Genomic DNA, 19,490 nt, shown 5'->3' with positions numbered 1-19,490 from the left:
ATGGTTGACTAATAAGTAAGAGGCCAGATGGTGATAGAATCCCTGCAGTTTGGAAGCAGGCTATTTGGCCCATCATGTCCACACTGCCCCTCTAAAGAGCACCCCACCCAGACCCATCTCATAACCTGACATTTCCCGTAACCAATCTAACCTGCATATCTTTGGTGTATGGGAGGAAGCCCATAAACACAGAGAGGATGTGCAAATTCCACACAGACAGTCACCTGAGAGTGGAATCAAACCCAGGTCCCTGGTGCTGTGAGGCAGCAGTGCTAATCATTGAGCAACTGTGCCACCCATTAGATAGTGCATGCTCTTCATCAGAAACAGTAGCCTTTTATCCCTCTCTTCAAGGTTGAAGGGCCTCCAACAGATGTCTGGCATTTGTTGTTTATAACTTAATTTACGAGTAGCCTCTCATGTTGAAAGTGGAAACAAGAGTACCTGTATACACGCGTATCCTGAAAGATGGCTGCAAATCTCAATGGTTATTTTCCAAATTTATTGCCTCCATTTGTCTAGGTTAGTTTAAGAAAACTATAAAACTATCTCTCAGATGAATTTTAAAGATATTGCAGTCACTTATTCCAACAATTTTCCAAAAGGTAAGCAATATGTTTTCAAATACTTTTCCACAAAGAACTTAAATGTCTCAATATTGTTGCCTACTTCTACAGACCCCCTTGAATACCAACATTATTCATGAATGAGGGAACATCTGCCTTGAATTTCTGTAATTACAATTCTTTGTGGTTCAGTTTCACCCAAATATAATTTTACATTCATTCAAATAAGGAGACATACAGGTTTGTTTTCATTGTTAATATCTGCAAATTACATCTAACCATTGAAAAGAGAAAATAAAGCTAGACCCTCAGCAAAGATTTAATGCATCTGATTATTCGTATAACATTATGGCCTAAACACTAAATTTTCCATTCCAGCATCAGATAATAATCCACATTGCGCATGCATCTGTACGTTTTGGAACATCAAATAAAATTCTGCAAAGAATTATGCTACATAGTATAGTACAGAATCAAGCTGAATTCCAAAGCTCATAGGAAATTTGAGAAAAGGAATTGAAGAAATAGGAAGAGCAAATGGTTATTATTTGTATGCTTTTTAATCAACCTGCTCAAAAATACTACTACCTATTTCTGGAACAGGTAGGACTTGAATCCAGGTTTCCTGAGTCAGAGATAGGGCACTATCACCACACAAGAGCCATTGTGGCTGTTATTTTATGTAAACGTACTAGGTGCGGGGGTGGGTGCCTTCAACTGGTAACCATTCTCTACTCCCAAATGCAAGTAGGGCCACTGGATCAGGCACCAATTTGACAGGTAAGTCCTGACGAATAGGCTTCTTAGACCTATCAGTTGTCTCACCAGTAACATCCTGCCCTGTCTGAAGTTGCTGGTCCTCAGAGATCAGCAGCCATTGGCAGCTGGAGATCATGAACAAAGATCCAGGCTGTGAAGTCAGGAAGACTCACACTGGCAAGAAGGTAAATATTTTTTTGTTGGTTGGGGGGGGTGGGGGGGTGTGGTGTGGAACACAGTGAGAGATGGGAGTCAGCGAGTCAGAGATACAGATGGGATAGCCCATCTTGGGATAGCCACTTGGCCCATTTTTTCCATCTTGTAGTGTCTCCAAATTAATGCAAATACAGACCCTCATCTGACATGGAAGACAGGCCTCTCTGATTTCTCTGTCAGCAAGGCAGATATTGTTTTGCCTGTCAGAAAGGCAGGAAATTGAAGCAGTGATGGATTGAGGTCTGTAAGCAGATGGGAAGGTTTGGAATGTTTCTGTACACATTTACACCGAGAATGTGACTGGGGAGGTAGTGTGGATGATGTTACATATATGGACTTTCATAAGGAGAACGACAAAATACCCCAATGTTAGACTTTCAAATAAAATAAAATAGAGGTCAATCAGAATGGACTGAGGAATTCTGGATGCAAACCTTGCTAAGAGAATTAAAGCAAAGAGCAGTGGTGAATTCTTACTCTTCCAAGGTCAGAGGGAAGCATACAGTAGTATTCTCCAGAAATCACCAGGGAACATTGTTCTCTTTGATATAAAAAATGAACAAACACAGAACAGATGAAATTTGACAGTAATGTGTTAAGTAATGCACACTGGTGGGAAGCACAAGAAAAATTAATTTAAAGTAAATGAGACAAAATTAGAAGAAGGACAGGAACAGGGAAGCATGGAAAAATCTTTCATGGTGGCAAAACAAAGGAAGGCTGTTTAAAAACATATGGCGTCATTGTCCTTATTAATGGAGGCCACAAGTGCAAAAGCTAGGATTCTGAACAAAAACACTTAAAGAACGCTTCTAAGACCTCAACTGGAGTATTATTCAGTTCTGAACACAACACTTTAGGAAGGATGTCAATGCCTTACAGAAGGTGCTAAAGAGACATACTGGATTGGCAATGGGATAATAAGGACTTCAGTTCTGTGGAGAGACAGGAGAAACTGGGCTTTACTTGCACACTAAAAATGTGAACAGGATTTTTTAAAGATTGTCCAAAATGATGAACACAATTTTGAAACAGTACATTTATTGAAATTGCTTCCAGTGGCAGAATAGTCAGAAGAAAGAGATTTTAAGTTTTCGTCTTTCATGTGATATAGATTTCACCAGTAAGGCCAGAATTTATTGTCAGTTCCTGATTTCCTCTGAACTGAACTGCTTTTCCAAGCTATTTCAGAGAGCACTTACAGTCAACTACACTGTTGTGGGTCTGGAAATAAATATAAGACAGACCAATGTTGGTAGATTACCTACCTTAAATGATACCAGTGAACCAGACACTTTTTTATGCTTATCAACAATGGTTTTGTGGTAACTTTTAGGTTAGTTCTTACTTCCAGGTTTATTATTTGCATTTACTATATATTTTACCAGCACACTTGTGGGATGTGAATGCCTATACAGCACTAAAATGGGCCTCTGGACAACTAGTCCAATGAGATTACCATGACATCACTTTCTCACCCAAAATGACTGGTAAAAGATGGCATGAAGATTTCCAAGAGAAAATAATAATATAGTAAGTTTCTGAAATAAAATCAGAAAAATCCCTGCTATAGGAAAGATGGTACTAAATTGGAAAGGATGCAAAAAAGATTTATGAAGGACCAGGACTGTAGGGTTTGACTTATAAGAAGAGGCTGAATAGGCTGGGACTTTTTTTCCCTGGAGCCTAAGAGGCCGAGGGGTGACCTTATAAAATTGTGAGGGGCACAGATAGTGTGAATAGCCAAGAACATTTGAAGAGTCTGGTTTTATACTCAATGCAGTTTTGATGGGTGGGAGGGGATCTAATTGAAACATACAGAATACTGAATGGCCTGGACAGAGTAGACGTTGGGAAGATGTTTCCATTGGTAGGACAGACTAGGACCTGAGTGCATAGCCTTAGAGTAAACGGAAAACCTTTTAGTATAGAGAAAAGGAGAAATTTCTTCAGCCAGAGAGGGTGAATCATTGGAATTCATTGCCACAGAAGGCTGTGGAGGCCAGGTCACTGAGTATATTTTAGATGGAGATAGATAGGTTCTTGAATATCAAGGGGATCAAGGGTTACAGGGAGAAAGCAGGAGAATGGAGTTGAGAAACTTATCAGCCATGATTAAATGGTGGAGCAGGCACAATGGGCTGAATGGCCTAATTTCTGCTCCTATGTCTTATGGTCTAACATGGACATAAAAAGGACAAGAAAAAAATTAGTGTACACATAAGATTTAAATTTGAGAAAATGCAAGGTCATCAGTTCCAGACTATGTCAAAATATTTTCATAATTATGAGATTAACAACTTGGGAAGAGCAGAGCAATGTAGGTTTCTATGTATAAAAGTCACGAAGAACAGGTACGCAAGAACAAAATGTCTGCAAGTAATCTAATGGCATGTTGGGCCTTTATCTCAAAGGAGGTGCAATGCAAAAATAAGCAAGTGACCCTTTCAGAAGAGAAAGACTTACATTTACCAATCGTCTTTGATAGCAACAGGCGTCCCAAAACTTTACACAAATCAAGTTGTTAAAAACGTAGTCACTGTTGCAATGTTTGCAAATGTTTCAGCCAGTTTATGCACAGCAAGGTCTAAATGAACAAAAATGAGATTGAGGGGATTTAATTTTGTGAGTTTTAAGATCTGCAAAGTTTAGTGTGAGAGATGGGACAGCTGAAGTGCACAATATGTGATGCCTATAAGATGTAGAAAGGTTCTCGGTACTTTCTTTACTTGCTGGGTGTCCCCAATTGCTTTAAAGAAAAAATAATTTCATTTAAGTAGTGGGCAAATTGTTGAAGGGAATCCTGAGGGACAGGATGTACATATATTTGAAAAGGCAAGGACAGATTAGGGATGGTCAACATGGCTTTGTGCATGGGAAATCATGTCTCACAAACTTAATTGAGTTTTGTGAAGAAGTAACAAAGAGGATCAATGAGGTCAGAGCAGTAGACGTGATCTATATGGACTTCAGTGAGGCATTCGACAAGGTTTGCAAGGAGACTGGTTTGCAAGTTTAGATCTCACGGAGTACAGGGGAAACTAGCCATTTGGATACAGAACTGGCTCAAAGGTAGAAGACAGAGGGTGGTGGTGGAGGGTTGTTTTTCAGACTGGAGGCCTGAGACCAGTGGAGTGTCACAAGGATCAGTGCTGGGCCCTCTAATTTTTGTCATTTGTATAAATGATTTGGATGCGAGCATAAGAGGTACAGTTAATAAGTTTGCAGATGACACCAAAATTGGAGGTATGGTGGACAGTGAAGAAGGTTACCTGAGATTACAACGGGATCGTGATCAGATGGATCAATGGGCTAAGAAATGGCAGATGGAATTTAATTCAGATAAATGCGAGGTGCTGCATTTTGAGAAAGCAAATCTTAGCAGGACTTATACACTTAATGGTAAGATCCTAGGGAGTGTTGCTGAACAAAGAGACTTTGGAGTGCAGGTTCATAGCTCCTTGAAAGTGGAGTTGCAGGTAGACAGAATAGTGAAGAAGGCGTTTGGTATGCTTTCCTTTGTTGGACTGAATATTGAGTACAGGAGTTGGAGGTCATGTTGCAGTTGTACAGGACATTGGTTAGGCCACTGTTGGAATATTCTGTGCAATTCTAGTCTCCTTCCTATCGGAAAGATGTTGTGAAACTTGAACGGGTTCAGAAAAGATTTACAAGGATGTTGCCAGGGTTGGAGGATTTGAGCTATAGGGAGAGGCTGAACTGGCTGGAACTATTTTCCCTGGAGTGTCGGAAGCTGAGGAGTGACCTTATAGAGGTTTACAAAATTATGAGGGGCATGGATAGGATAAAAGACAAAGTCTTTTCCCTGGGGTCGGGGAATCCAGAACTAGAGGGCATAGGTTTAGGGTGAGAGGGGAAAGATATAAAAGAGACCTAAGAGGTAACTTTTTCACACAGAGGGTGATACGTGTATGAAATGAGCTGCCAGAGGAAGTGGTGGAGACTGGTACAATTGCAACATTTAAGAAGCATTTGGATGGGTATATGAATAGGAAGGATTTGGAGGGATATGGGCCGGGTGCTGGCAGGTGGGACTAGATTGGTTTGGGATATCTAGTCGGCATGGATGGGTTGGACCAAAGGGTCTGTACATCTCTATGACTCTATATATTTACAATGGGTAGAGGTATCAAGGAATATGGAACAAAAATAGGTAAATGGAGGTAATGTACAGATCAGCCACAATTTAGCTGAGCTTCAGAGCAGACTCAAGCACTTACAATACCTTGAGCTGTTCACAGAATGCCTCCAGAGCAGACAGAGGCCATTTTGCCCAACAAATCTGCTATCTGCTGTACCAATCTTACTCTGTACTTCCAGGGCTGAAAGCTTTATTGATTAGCAAGAGACTGACAGTAGAAATATCCATAACTGAGAAAAGTAAACAATTCCTATAGGTGATTTCTCAATAACAGTACTGCTTTCACTATTAAATCATCGTTAAGTAAGTGATTGTGATAGATACATATAGGTGTAATGTGATTTAGTGATAGGAGGGAAATAAATTGTTGGTGTTCTATCAAGCTGTGTTCATGAAAAAACACCGCATGTACCTGACAGACATTGTTAAGAGTACGAATAATGAGTGACCTCCCACCCCCACCCCCACCCCACTGTCTTCCCCCCCCCCCCACCCTTCCCCCCAGTATTAAAGTGCCAATACACATTCTCTTATGAGTTTAGGGGTTTAAAAATAAGAAAAATAAACTGTTTTGATACACGCCTTATTACACCATTTTTGCTTTGAAACTAATCAACAGCACAGATAACCACTGAATTAAACTAATCCTAATCAATTCTGATAGAGAAAAAAAAACTATCTCTGTTCCTTTCCCTGTCAAGATTATAATTAAGAAATTGAAAAAATGGTCGACTCCCAAGCTTCTGCTGCAACAAGGCTACTGCTGGGACACGCATGAGTCATTCAGATTTTCCATGTCAATGATGGTAGCGATGGGGTGGGAAGATGAGTGGGAAATTGTCTGGCATCTATTTAATATCTCTATTTAACTGTGGTACAGACAAGATCAAGATCTCAGCAGTATGCTGAGATCAACTGTGTGTGTCAAGGCTGCTATGAATTTACATTTCATTCCACAATGATGTAAAAACATTATATCTGTATGTCATTTTCACCATTTAACTTTCTTTGCAGCTCAGTTGATCATATCACCACTCAATCTTTACAATTAAAACATTCTTAAATGCAGTAATTTTTTATACTCCCCTTTCTGTTCAGAATACCTTCTTTCCAATAAAATGAAAATGAAATATCAAAAATATTCAATGGAAAAATCTCAGACAAATGATAAATTTCTACCACCCTAAGTCCCTACAATGTTCTATTTTAAAAGTGTCTCACTTCTCCTCTACCTTCCCCCTTCCAATTTGTCCTTCATCAATAGAAATAATATTCTTCATTTTATGAGAAGAATGCCAGTCACAATTTTCATTAGTTTTAAATGTGGTGTTGATCTAATATTGTATGTAACGCTTTCACACTCTTCTACATTTTGCAAAGCATTTTATTCCATACTTATAGTGCAGTGATTGATAGATGTTCTTTACTGAATTCTAATTGCATGATATTTCAATTGAAAATTACATCGTTCAATTTGCACTTGACAACAAGAAAAATGTGTCAACAATAATCACCTTCAAGATCAACATCATAGGGTCTCCAAGAATAGACTGCACACAGAAATTCAGGTCTGATTAATCAGATTACAGGTTTCTGAGCAGATGGCCTTCAAGACAGATTTCAATGTAATTAAACAAATGATCAAGATGCAAGATCCTCAGTAATACTGTGTGCAATATTGGCCTGTGAATCTACTTAGTTTTCACACAATTTTCTTTGTCTTTCTTATTGAAGCAGGCATCAATCCACTGAAATCAATTAGTGCCATATTAAAATAATTGACAATGGAATATCATGACAATGTGTTAAGTGTTTTCACTAAATTACAGTCATTTCAAGGTTAAAGTATCTCAATTCATCAGGCAATTTTGTCCTGCTGGTCCATCTTCAAAAGAAATACATTTTTTTGTGAGTTTTCCAACAGGCTTAGTTTCCAGATCAATCAATAAAACTGTTACAAAGATTCTGCTTTATATTTGATATTGGGTAGTTCTGTGCGACAACAAATGCTAGATTTACCGCAGTATGAACCAGTGCAACCTTGTCTAAAGGTGAGAACAACATTAGAGAATTGAACATTCTGTAAAGACAGTGATGCAACATCAATAATGACATTGTGCATTTCTGTACAAAGCTAACTACAATTTGTGTTCATCAAGGTCAATGGTGTTTGCAATAGGAAACTGATTAGCCATTCTGGCATTTCATTCTGTGACCTGAGTAACTCTGTCACTCCAAAGCTACAACATAAGCCATGATTTGGAGGTGCCAGTATTGGACTGGGGTGTACAAGTTAAAAATCACACAACACCAGGTGTAAACCTGTTGGACTATAACACAATATAAACATATTTGTTTACCAGTGGGCAGGTGCTTTCAAAGTATCATTGAGGGCTTGGTTTCAGGAATAGTCACTTTGCAACACTGAATTGATTAGGAGCAACACGAAGTGTTGTAGAAATAATAGGATCACAGAAGGAGATTATTCAAGCCATTATCTACATTCATTGGAAAAGCTTTTCCAATCAGTTCCAATCAGCTTTCCATGTCCCATGTTTTCTCTTTTGTTGCATTTGCTTCCACTGTCCTCCATTCAGTCGATTTCAGAGCCGAAGAACTTGTTATATAAATAAAATTAACATATCATCTCGTACTTTTACCCATTTCATAAATCTGTGCTCTTTGGAGATGGAGTATGCTACTAGTAAAAATAGTTTCTCCTCAGTTACTCCTACTTTGAACCCAGCCACTGAATCATCCCTTTCTCTAGTCTGAGCTCTAATGTAGCTGCTCCACATAATTGAAGTCCTGAACCATTTTCATTAAGGCCTTTAAATCTGTCCTCATGACTTCTCATGGTTTGGCATAACTTCATCAATTTGCTACTTTAAAGAAATTATTTGCTGTTGAAAAGACGTGCCACATTCAGAGGTATGGGATACTCCATCTGCTCCTACGCACAGTTTAAAATTGGAATTTTAGTTTATATCACCTCCTCCTATTGTTATGGACTAGATCAGGCCCCCTCAAAAATATTTTGGGAGGTAGTTTAGACCCTAACATTTTCTTATTTTAAAAGGTAAATGTAAAATAATACAATACAACTGGTCAAACTACTCGATGTCAAACAAAACACAATTTATTTAAACACTGTAGTTAAAATACTACGTGAGAAATTTAGAACAATTTAACAGATTGGAAATGTAATGGAATAATAGATACAGTAACTATAATTAACTTGTTCCATTATAGCAACATCCCATAAACACACCCCTTGGTAAAAAGGAAAATTCAGATTCTCACAGGAAGTTCTCAAATCCAGGAAGAAAATAAAATCAAGAGAAGATTTAGAGATAGTAGCAGCCAAGAGATATTCACTGAAGTCTCCAATTCTTTTGAGATCTCAATATCTTCTGATGTTACTGAAAAAACTGAAACCCAGAAATCTGGGTCTGTGAGACCTGGCCACATCCATTTAGGCTATTAAAAAAACCCAAGGCCACCCGAGCTGTTTACTCAACAGGTCTTCAGTAGACAGCTCAGTGCCTCTGCCTTACAACCTCTCTTCAAAAAAAAAAGTAGGATGAAATAACCTCTTAAAGTGACTGCATCATCACACTATTCTTCTGACAAATATGAATCAACCGACACTCCACTGTGTTAAATTAACTTTGTCGTATGTCTATCTATTTCATCAATCTGTATACCTAAAGTATGCTGTTATATTTGTCATTATTTACTATATTAACTAAATAATGCCCCAAGACCTCTTACATTATGGTTCATGGGATTTCATTACAGTTCTGCAGAATATTAATCTCTAACAATATGTAGTAAAATATATCTAAAATTTTAAATAGGAAGTACACATGTTAGTCATAACACCAACACAATTCCATATGTATAGCATGCTGGCTGTGCATTTTTGTATTTAAGTACAGGGAAGTAAACATGAATAATACTATACATTTGTTTTTGATGCTTGAACATTCTATTTTAAAGCTTCTATCCACAACACTAAAATCTTCGAATCTCAAGTTAATAGATCTGACTTATCAAGATTGATTGAAGAAAATATTTGCCACCTATGTACCATGTTAACCATAGAAGAGAGAGCATGAACGAGCAGAGATATGCAGAGTCCAGCTGCCTCACAGATCCAGCATTCTTTTCTGATGGTACCATCAAGCAACAGCAATAGAAAAGATAACTTATTCTTATACAGGGCAACCTCAATTTTTTGAACGACACAGTTGGGGAGTATTTTGTTCGGATAATTGAATGTCCAGATGATCGAATGTTCGGATAACACAGTTTAGATCTTGTTCAGATAATCCAAAGTTCGGCTAATCAATGTTTGGATAATCAAAAAGTTATATTGTATACGGTAAAGAATAAAAGAAAACAAATAATGTTTTCTAAAACAAAAGTATTTACTTTTGCTCCACCAAATTTCCAATTTTGTGTATCAAAGGGAATAATGATCCCAATGCATATACTTATGGACAGTACTGGCAGTGTTGAACAGCTCATCGGTGACATTCTCACTTGTGAGTCAGACCATACTTGAATATTAATCTAGGATTACACATCAATGCAGTACCAAACAAGTGTTGCACTGTCAGAAGAACTGTCTTCTGGATGATACATAAAAGAGTCCCTAGCTGCTTGGCCAGATGGTTGTAAAAGATCCCAAGTTACAATCTGAAGAGGAGCAGGGAGCAGTCCCAGTCTCCTGGTCAATACTTATAAGGAATATATGAACATGTGTATACTATTTGACCCATTGAGCCTGCTCTATCATTCAATATAGTTAAGGCTGATCAGCAACTTAAATTCTTCTTATCCCACTACCTCCATATCCCTCATTGGTATTTAGATATCTGTCACATATCTGCCTGAACCACATTCAATGACTGAGCTTCCACAGTTCTCCAGGATGAGGAATGTATGAAATTGTGTCTGTGATTCTGAGCTTCCCACTCAGTGGAATCATTTTTCAGTTGCTAAGATCAGGACAGAGATAATTGATTATTTGAGGCATGTGGGATGTTCCTGTGATCATTCTAGCCACCATGTTTACATGAATAGATGGATGGATGTTACCTGGGCTGAGGGGCTCAGATATGAGGAAAAGTTAGGCAGTCTGCAGTTGTTGTCCTTGAAGCAGTGAAGGTTGAGCAGGCACCATGAGGGTGACAGATAGCATCATAGGAAAACACCATTTCTATTAGTAGAGAGGTCAAAAACCAAGGGGCATAGATTTAAAGTGAGAGGTAGAGGCAAAGAAGGAGATGAGAATTTGTTTCACTCAGAGGATGGTGGGAGTCTGAAAGTCCCTGCCTGAAAGGGTGAAAGACTCAGAAACTCTCAAGTCATTTAAGCAGGATTTAGATCCTCATTGGAATTGGGATAACCTACAGTGCTGTGGGCCCAATAGCTGAAAAAATGGGTTTAGTGAGGTCAAGTCTTTGCTGACCAGCATGGACATGATGGGCTGAATTGTCTTCTTTTGTGCTGGAAACATCTAACAAAATATCATGGTATTGCTGGATAAGCTAACAATGTAAAGCAAGTTCTATGCTTGCTACTATTGGCAAAACTACCATTCAGTTAGAAAGACTGCAGGACTGCTTAGTGTCCCCTGATATGAGAATTTAAATACATATCTTGACCTTAAATGGGTTCAAATAAAAATTGACATTTATCAAGATTCTTACCGTTAAAATATCTGAAAGCACTTCACACCATTTGCAATGGAATGTCCTTTGCCATAGAAGGGAAGAACTTGCATTTATGTGGTGTGTTTTATGACCTCAGACTTTCCAAATCACTTTATAACTAGAAAAGCACTGAAAGACTGTAGTCATAGTTTTAATGTGGGTGAAAGTGGAATACTTTTCATCAACGAATCTCCCAAAACAGCAGAAACAAAAACATTGCCTATTTGAGTTTTCTTGCCATTATAAAGATGGCGCCCTGATCAACATTTCACCTTGAGAAGTTTGTGCTCTTTTTCAAACAATAGGATTTTCGATATATTACCAAACAAGCCATTACCTTCATTTAATATTTTATTCCAAAGTCTCTCCCTTCCACACCATAACACTATATTAGCATTGCTCCCTTCTAATTCAAGTGCTCAAGCAACCCTGCAATGGTCAACCAGCAATGTTTGGGTCTCGAACTGAAAGGACTGCCAACTGAGACAAGGAGCAAGATTTTGACACTGATGTGGAGGCAAGAACAAGGGTGGGCAGGCAGAGAATTTCTCTCTGCTGGATTCCCAGATCCCCACCACAGATCTGTTTCATTGTCACTTTCATATAAACTGGATTGGAAGAGGTACACATAACACCGCCCCACCCCCCTGCACCCCCCGCAAGATCCAGACAGTTTGTAAACTCACTGGAAGACCAATTAATGCCAGTGGTCAGAGGCCAAATGAAACTTTACAACAGCATAAACCAATTAGTTACTACCAACAATGTTTGTGAAGCAATATTATGCCTTTCATGGAATAATTTTATCTCATAATCAATAACTTTGCAACAAATCGAACATTTATAATCAAAATCTATTTCAGTTATACATCACTTCAGCAAGCAATAACTAAGAGTCAAACACATGTTTGCTAAGAAAATTAAATGCTAATATCACCCACTGATTAAGCTAATAAGTAAAATTTCCAGAGATTCCAATAGATCTTCAACTCATACCCTTACTAAGATTTCATCTTTGCCTTTCAGATGCTGCCTGACCTGCTTGGTTTCCTGTTATTTATACCATCAACAAAAAAAAAAATCCTTTGAATGCAAAAGCTAGCTTGACTGCTTGATGGTGCAGTCACAATATTCTATTTGTATGTCACATATACCAACTGCTGATTTTCACATAAGACCATAACTTGTGCAGACATGGTAGTTATATTTTGCTGTTAATTTGAAAAGTTTTATCAAAAAACATTCAATATGAATTTGTTACATAAACATTCCATTGTAACAACACATGCACAGACACTTGCATTTTCAGTACAGAATTAACTATAGGAGAACGATTAGGATAACTGTCATTTCATTTAACATACAGGTACACATGTATGTAAGCAAGCACTGACTCTATATTTAATGATATAATCATTAAATAATATGTATCTAAATGAAGCATTAATAGCCAATATTAGTTGTGTGTCACACTTGCTTATAAAACCAAACGAAAATCCTTAGCTACACAGTCTTTAGCTCTCTTGCCAATAAATCAAAGGAATAGACTTATATTGCTATTAATTCAAGATAACATTCCAAAAGATCATAGGGTCTTTAACTCATATTTTGGACCATTCTAAACAGTGTCCTTCTGACAGCATGACTGGCATCCATCTTCCTCTTAGTCCATTCAAATGAAGATTAAATTCCAATGGCAATGTAAGCAAAATAATCTAACAGTTTTATATTTTATCTCGACGACTACGTGGAACTGAGAGAATCATCTGGGTCCATGTAACATGTTCAGTTGAGTACAAAAGTTTGACTTCCTCATGCTATTATAACGTACAGCAGTTGCAAAAAGAATGAGCTTCTGCTGACACATGGTGCCAAGCTCACAATTGTTTCCTAAACTGTTTAGTTAAATGCAGTTTAAAAAAAACACATATGGCGGAATGTTTAGGAGATGTTTATCTTATAGCTGTACCACTTAGCCAACCATCCTGGCATAAAATTACTTGCTATTTATTTTAGTATGTCACTAACTGATCATATCATTTCTATCTAATATGAAATCATTTGCATTGATTAGAGATAAGCATTTTGATACTTGGAACTCAACAAATCTCTGAATATTCATCAAAACATTAGAGAACATTCCGATAAAGATATTGTGCTCCAAAATAAGTATTTCATTTAGATAATTCTTTCCTACAGAATTATGTAATCCATTCATAGTCACTTAAGGAATAGAGATGGTTTGCTGCTTGCAGCGTATTTACTTTTATGTGCAAAACAGGTTTGTATTTGACAGCATCTCTGAGTCTTAAGCTGTTTCACTCCTCCACATCTGAGGCAACTGACCACAAACATGGCAATTCAGACTAATATCTGGTGAAACCATCTGGGCAGGGCATTTTAATCAATGCTGATTGCAATTTATTCCAATGCCAGGAGCGGTGGGCAAATGCCAGCTTCTTAATAGATGCAGCAGTCCCAAACATACAGATTTCTGAACTGAAATGTCAGTCTCTAATCACAGGTGACATGCCCCTGTTGGTGTTGCAAGGCAGTGATTTGACCTGCAGATCTCACGCTGTTCATATTTTTTTTTTCGCTCCCCTGAGACGAAATGCAATATTTCCTCCAAAATAATCATAATAAATAAAAAGGACTTACCGAATCTGACGAGAGCTGAGCCAAAATGGCGAAGCTGGAGAGCCGGTCACACTGGCATTTTGTACGTGACGAGTCAATGGGGAACGTCTTGCAGCCGCGGCTCGACCAGACCCCCTGTACGGCGAAGCTGACAATTTCCAAAAGAGAGAAGATACAGACACATCTTTAAATTAGGAGCCAGGATCAATGCAACAAACCCAAAACATCCACCAAAAACAACAGGAAAAAAAGATGCAGACACAGGGCGATGCACCAGCTCGGCTACGCAGAAGGAACATTTACAGCAATATTTAAATGTATTTCCCCCCCCCCAAAAAAAAAATGAAACAGCGACGTACAGAATTAATCCAACTACTTGCACGACCATTCATCTCCCCCATCCAAACCGCAGCCGTTCCCACAGCGAAACACACACTCAACAGTGAAATCTCCATTCCCACATTCTCTGGTTAGGAGAGAATAACAAAAGTAATTTTCTGAGGCTGCGGGAACTGCTCCCGCTCCTCTCTTTAACAGGTCCCGCGATCCACAAAAGAAGAAAATGTATTGATGCCTAGAATATTCCCAGTGGTATCAGAATAGTGATTAGTGACAGCGGATCACACACACAAAATAGCACGAACACGTCAAAAGACAATCTAAACAATATTTGCAAAGGTAGGCGATCCGTCTTTTCGAATGAAAACAAAACAATAAAAAAAATCAATAAATTGCAGCAGTTACTCGCTACCTGAGAGCGGGCTTTCAATTTACTTTTCAACCCCTCACAGGTTGTCGAGGCAATATTGAGACAGCTTTGAAGATTATTAAATATTTCTTCCCAGCCACGAAATGGCAGTTTACATTGCTCCCGATAGTAAAATAAAACACAACCGTTCTGTAAACATGCCAAATTATTTAGGTACAGGACAAGTCATCAAATCAACAAGCAAGTGCCCGCCAAACCTGTTTCCAAAACAAGAGGCACTACAGCTCCATTCTCCCAATGGCACAGACTTAGAACAGAAATGCACACTGTAACAGTGTTCCAAGGGTTTGGGAGCTACACAGAGAAGGAAGCAATGAAAGGAGGTGGTAAAGAAAATGCTCTGGAGAAAAGTAAGTATGCCATCATTAAAGTGATGAGTCAAAGAGCGGGTGACAGGTTTGGCACCAACCCATGGCAAAGGATCTTTCAAGCTTAAGTTTTTTCGAGTTTACATGAATTCCTTATATGAATAATTAACAAATAATTTAAGTCTCAGTAACAACACAGAACTGAAAATTTAAAAAGTCACATTGCACTTTCGAGATGAATTCAAATTAAAATTGCTTCAGTTTCTCAGATCCAAATTGTTCCTGCTAGAACAAATTTTGGAGTAAATGACACCTGTCTCTCCTGAAATAGATGTGTGAATAATCATTGGGACACATTGTTCCTCTGTGCAAGAGACAATTTTTATGTTCAATATGCCTGATGTGGTAACCACAGTTAGTTCTTACTAAAAATAATTACATTTTGGAATTCTTTTATTTTCAAGCTTTGTGTCATGGGAAAAATATATTTCCAGATTTTAATGATCGTATGCACACATGCATGTCCATTTTCAGTTGAAATGAGGGAAATACTTTTTTTTTCAAGTCTCGATGGGGGAATACCTGAACCCACCATATCCATATGAGTCAAATGTATGTACACATATTCTAAACATCCAAAGGATTTACCTACCATCTGAAACTTCAATTTTATTAAGAGCTAAATGCATATATTCAAAAGGGCTTGCACCCATTTCTCTCCAAAACTGGCAAGGTTTCATGCAGTGAAGGAGTGAGGAATGGAAGGGGATTTATAGCATGAGTTCTGAGGATTTCTTGTCACTGATAAACCTTCATTGAAACCTTGTTCATCTTATTGAGTGCCATTCTATGCCAGCAGATAATGCCTGACACATGCAGTTGAAATTTCTGGATCACACTTTAAAAATAAAAGTGACCATGTGGCCAAAAATTGGCAACCATAAAGCAAAAACCATAAAGAAAAAAGATCCCAGAGATTTATCCCTTTATAATAACAGATAAAGTGATTGCACATATTCCAGGTGTTGCAATCAGTACTGATGAGCCAAGATCAGATGTGCACATGAAGTAAAATCACAAAATTCAGCACCTGAAATCAGCATTGGCACTTTGCTGGTGGAAGCCTCATTGTCAGAACAGACTGGTATCTGTTAAATTTACCTCAAAACTTCCAGGCAGAGAGCAGGAGCAGGAGCAGGAATAATCTATTTTCTCCCTCAAGTTTGCTCCACCATTTAATAAAATCATTACTGATCCAACTGTAACCTCAAATCCACATTCTGGCCTTCATCCAATAACTCTTCTCCCCCATTGCTTAACAAGAATCTACCCAGCTCTGCCTTAAAAATATTCAAAGTTCCTGCTTCCACACATTGTCAGGAAGAGTGTTCCAAAGACGGTGGCCCAGTGGTTAGCACTGCTGCCTCACAGCGCCAGGGACCAGAGTTCAATTCCTGTCTCGGGCAAACTGTCTGTATGGAGTTTGCACATTCTCCCCATGTCTGCATGGGTTTTCTCCAGTTTCCTCCCTCAGTCCAAAGATGTACAGTTTAGGTGAATTGGCCATGCTAAATTGCCCATAGTGTTAGGTGCATTAGTCAGGGGTGAATGTAGGGGAATGGGTTACTCTTCGGAGGGTCAGTGTGGACTTGTTGGGCGGAAGGGCCTGTTTCCACGTTATATGGAGTCTAATCTAATCTGTGTGATAAGAAATTCATCCCATCTGCTTCAAATGATGAACCCTTTATTTCTGAACAATAACTGCTAATTCTAGATTCTTGACTCAGAGCAAATGTTGTATCCACATCTATTATATCAAGATTCCTCAGAATCTTGTGTTTCAATCAAGCAGACTCTTACTCTTCTCAGTTTCAGTGATATAAGTCAAGCCAGTCAAACCTCTCCCTAAAAGACATTCTGTATATTCCAGGCATTAGTCTGGTAAACCTTTTCTGATCCGCTTCAAATTCATTTACGTATCTCCTTAAATAAGGTAAACAATATCATCATGTGATGTCTGCAATAGTTTCTTATTTCTGGTACAAACATTTTGTAAAATAAAGCTACTTTGGTAGACACAATATGATGGCATGATGTTAATGTATACTTTCTTCACTATAATTCTCCTGCGCTCACCAGATACCCAGTTCTAAAACATTCATGTTGAAAAGCATGGAACAAGTACATTGTAACAGTAAATGACTAGTTACTTACTAAGTCAAGCGGTGGAGAATTCTGGAGAGCTGTTTCAGAGAGTGACCATGATGGGAATGTATTATTGTGCTTAGTCACAGTGACATTGTCTGGTGAGTGTTGCTCATGTCTATTGATATATGAAGGGACTGAGATTTGAGGAGTTGAGTCTGCATTTAGTGTTGAGCATGTGGCTTATATGGGGCTACTGCTGGTATTGGTGACGGACTAGATACATGAATGGGATTTTAAGTGATTGCTTTAAGTTTGACCTTGAAAAGATGCTGATATCGCTCACTGAGTGGGATATTTTTATCGTGCTCCTATCAATATTCACCAGTTAGAAAGGGCCAACATTATTTATGGATATAAGTGAGCTGAAAGGCATGCATATACCTTTTATAATTAATTTTGTAAATCCCAGAGTTATGTATATTCATTGATTTCATTTCTTATTTCCCAAGGATCCAACAGGATCATATGTCTTTTTATCTCCTTCGGTCAGTCACAGTAGCACATTTCCTATCTGTCACTTTCCTACATGCTGTGTGGGAAGCTGAGTCAGATTGCTAGTGGGTGGGATATGCAACTGCAGTCTGATCAGCACACCCACGTGCAAAATGGCAGTGCTGTGGGGTAGCAGAGTGCTAATCTTTTTAAGATGTGATTTTTTAAATGAGATTTTAATATTTGACAGATTGTTGGTGGGAGCAAAGCAATATTACTATTTCCACACCAAAATCACTGCACTTACAGCATGCAGACTATTTAACTCCTTATTTCAGAAGCACTGCAGTACCAAATTCAATGATACAATTTGAATCAAATGAATATTATGAAATAAGACAAAAAAAAGTTGGCCATTAATTGGTGCTTTAGTGGGCCATCTAGCAAAATAGCTTGGCATTGGGGAAAAAATTGGGTCCTTGATCCAGTGCATTCCTCAACCATTTGGTAGCCTTCCTGCCTCTGATATGGTTGTCAAATGTCCAACCAGAATGTGGCTGAAACCTTGCCATTGAGGGCTGCTATGTGGTTTGATTTTTGACAAGATTATTTTGATTTATATAATGCCTTATCATGTTGTCACCATTTCTCAGGGCACTCGATGCAACTTTTAGAATTGAAAGGTTCATTGATCTCAGTCACAGCAGCAATGGTACAGTTGCAACTGCTATTATTACTACAAGTATTGCTGGAAGATACCTAATGACAGGAAGGTACATATCTCCCAAACAGTGTAATCACCCCTTGTCATTCGTTCAATAGTTACACAAACACATGATGAATAAACAGTTGAATACTGAAATTAACCTAATGATGTGTCTTTGCTTTCCTTTGTATCAGAGCATGAAAGTAACAACATTGAATTCAAATCAGTCAATATCCCATAGAGGGACGGACCATGATTGAGCAGCCAGAGGCACACATTGAATAACAAGCATCCCAAAGGTTAAAGTAAAAAGATTGTTAACTGGATTATGATATGGTCACAGAGAACCATATCCACAGACTCCTCATATTTCAAATTATGGAGTATGTTGGAAGTATGCTAAGCAATGGCCAAATGAGGTCAAAATCAGAGGCCAACCTTATATACCCTGTTAGAACCACCTAATTTTAGAAGTTTAGGGACAGTTCAACTTCAATTGACTTTGATAAGTAAACAATATGTGAAAGAGAGAGATTTGTAATAAGGAAGGAGAAATTCAATTAGTTAAAAAGACAGTTCAAAATATTTTATGTCCTGGCAGTCCAATTGCTTTGTAAATGTACTCAGTGAATGCCAGGCAATGTCCATCCCCAAAAAGAGAGAAGTTAAACATTGCTCCTTGAAATTCCATAACATTACCATCGCTGAATCCTCCTCTGGAAAAATCCTTGTGTTAACCATTGACTAGATACTAAGTAGACAGCCATGTAAATACTGTAGTTACTATAGCAAGACATAGGCTTAGAAATCTGTGGTGAGTAACTCATCTCCTGATTCCTCAAAGTCTGTCCATCATCTACAAGACACACCTTGAGAGTGTGATGGAATACTTCCTATTTGCCTCAATGAGTGCAGCTGTAATAAACTTGACACCATCCAGGACAAAGCAGCCAAATTATTTTTCACCCCATCAAAAGGCTTCACCATTGATGCCGTATGTA

General features: G+C 38.3%; 1 protein-coding gene across 9 annotated transcripts in view; it reads right to left on the bottom strand.

Moving 5' to 3' along the window:
* adgrb1a (adhesion G protein-coupled receptor B1a) overlaps positions 1–19,490 on the bottom strand; it is a 585,075-nt gene that overhangs the window by 159,487 nt on the left and 406,098 nt on the right. For all 9 annotated transcript variants that reach the window (XM_043687845.1, XM_043687847.1, XM_043687850.1 and 6 more), the window contains one exon: positions 14,088–14,214. In XM_043687845.1, the coding sequence (XP_043543780.1) occupies positions 14,088–14,214 (127 nt within the window). The remainder of the gene's footprint in view (positions 1–14,087; positions 14,215–19,490) is intronic.

This window comes from Chiloscyllium plagiosum, chromosome 4 (assembly GCF_004010195.1).
Source record: "Chiloscyllium plagiosum isolate BGI_BamShark_2017 chromosome 4, ASM401019v2, whole genome shotgun sequence".
Classification (NCBI taxonomy): domain Eukaryota; kingdom Metazoa; phylum Chordata; class Chondrichthyes; order Orectolobiformes; family Hemiscylliidae; genus Chiloscyllium; species Chiloscyllium plagiosum.
The sequence above is the reverse complement of the archived record's forward strand: the minus strand, read 5'-3'. Positions and strand labels throughout refer to the sequence as shown.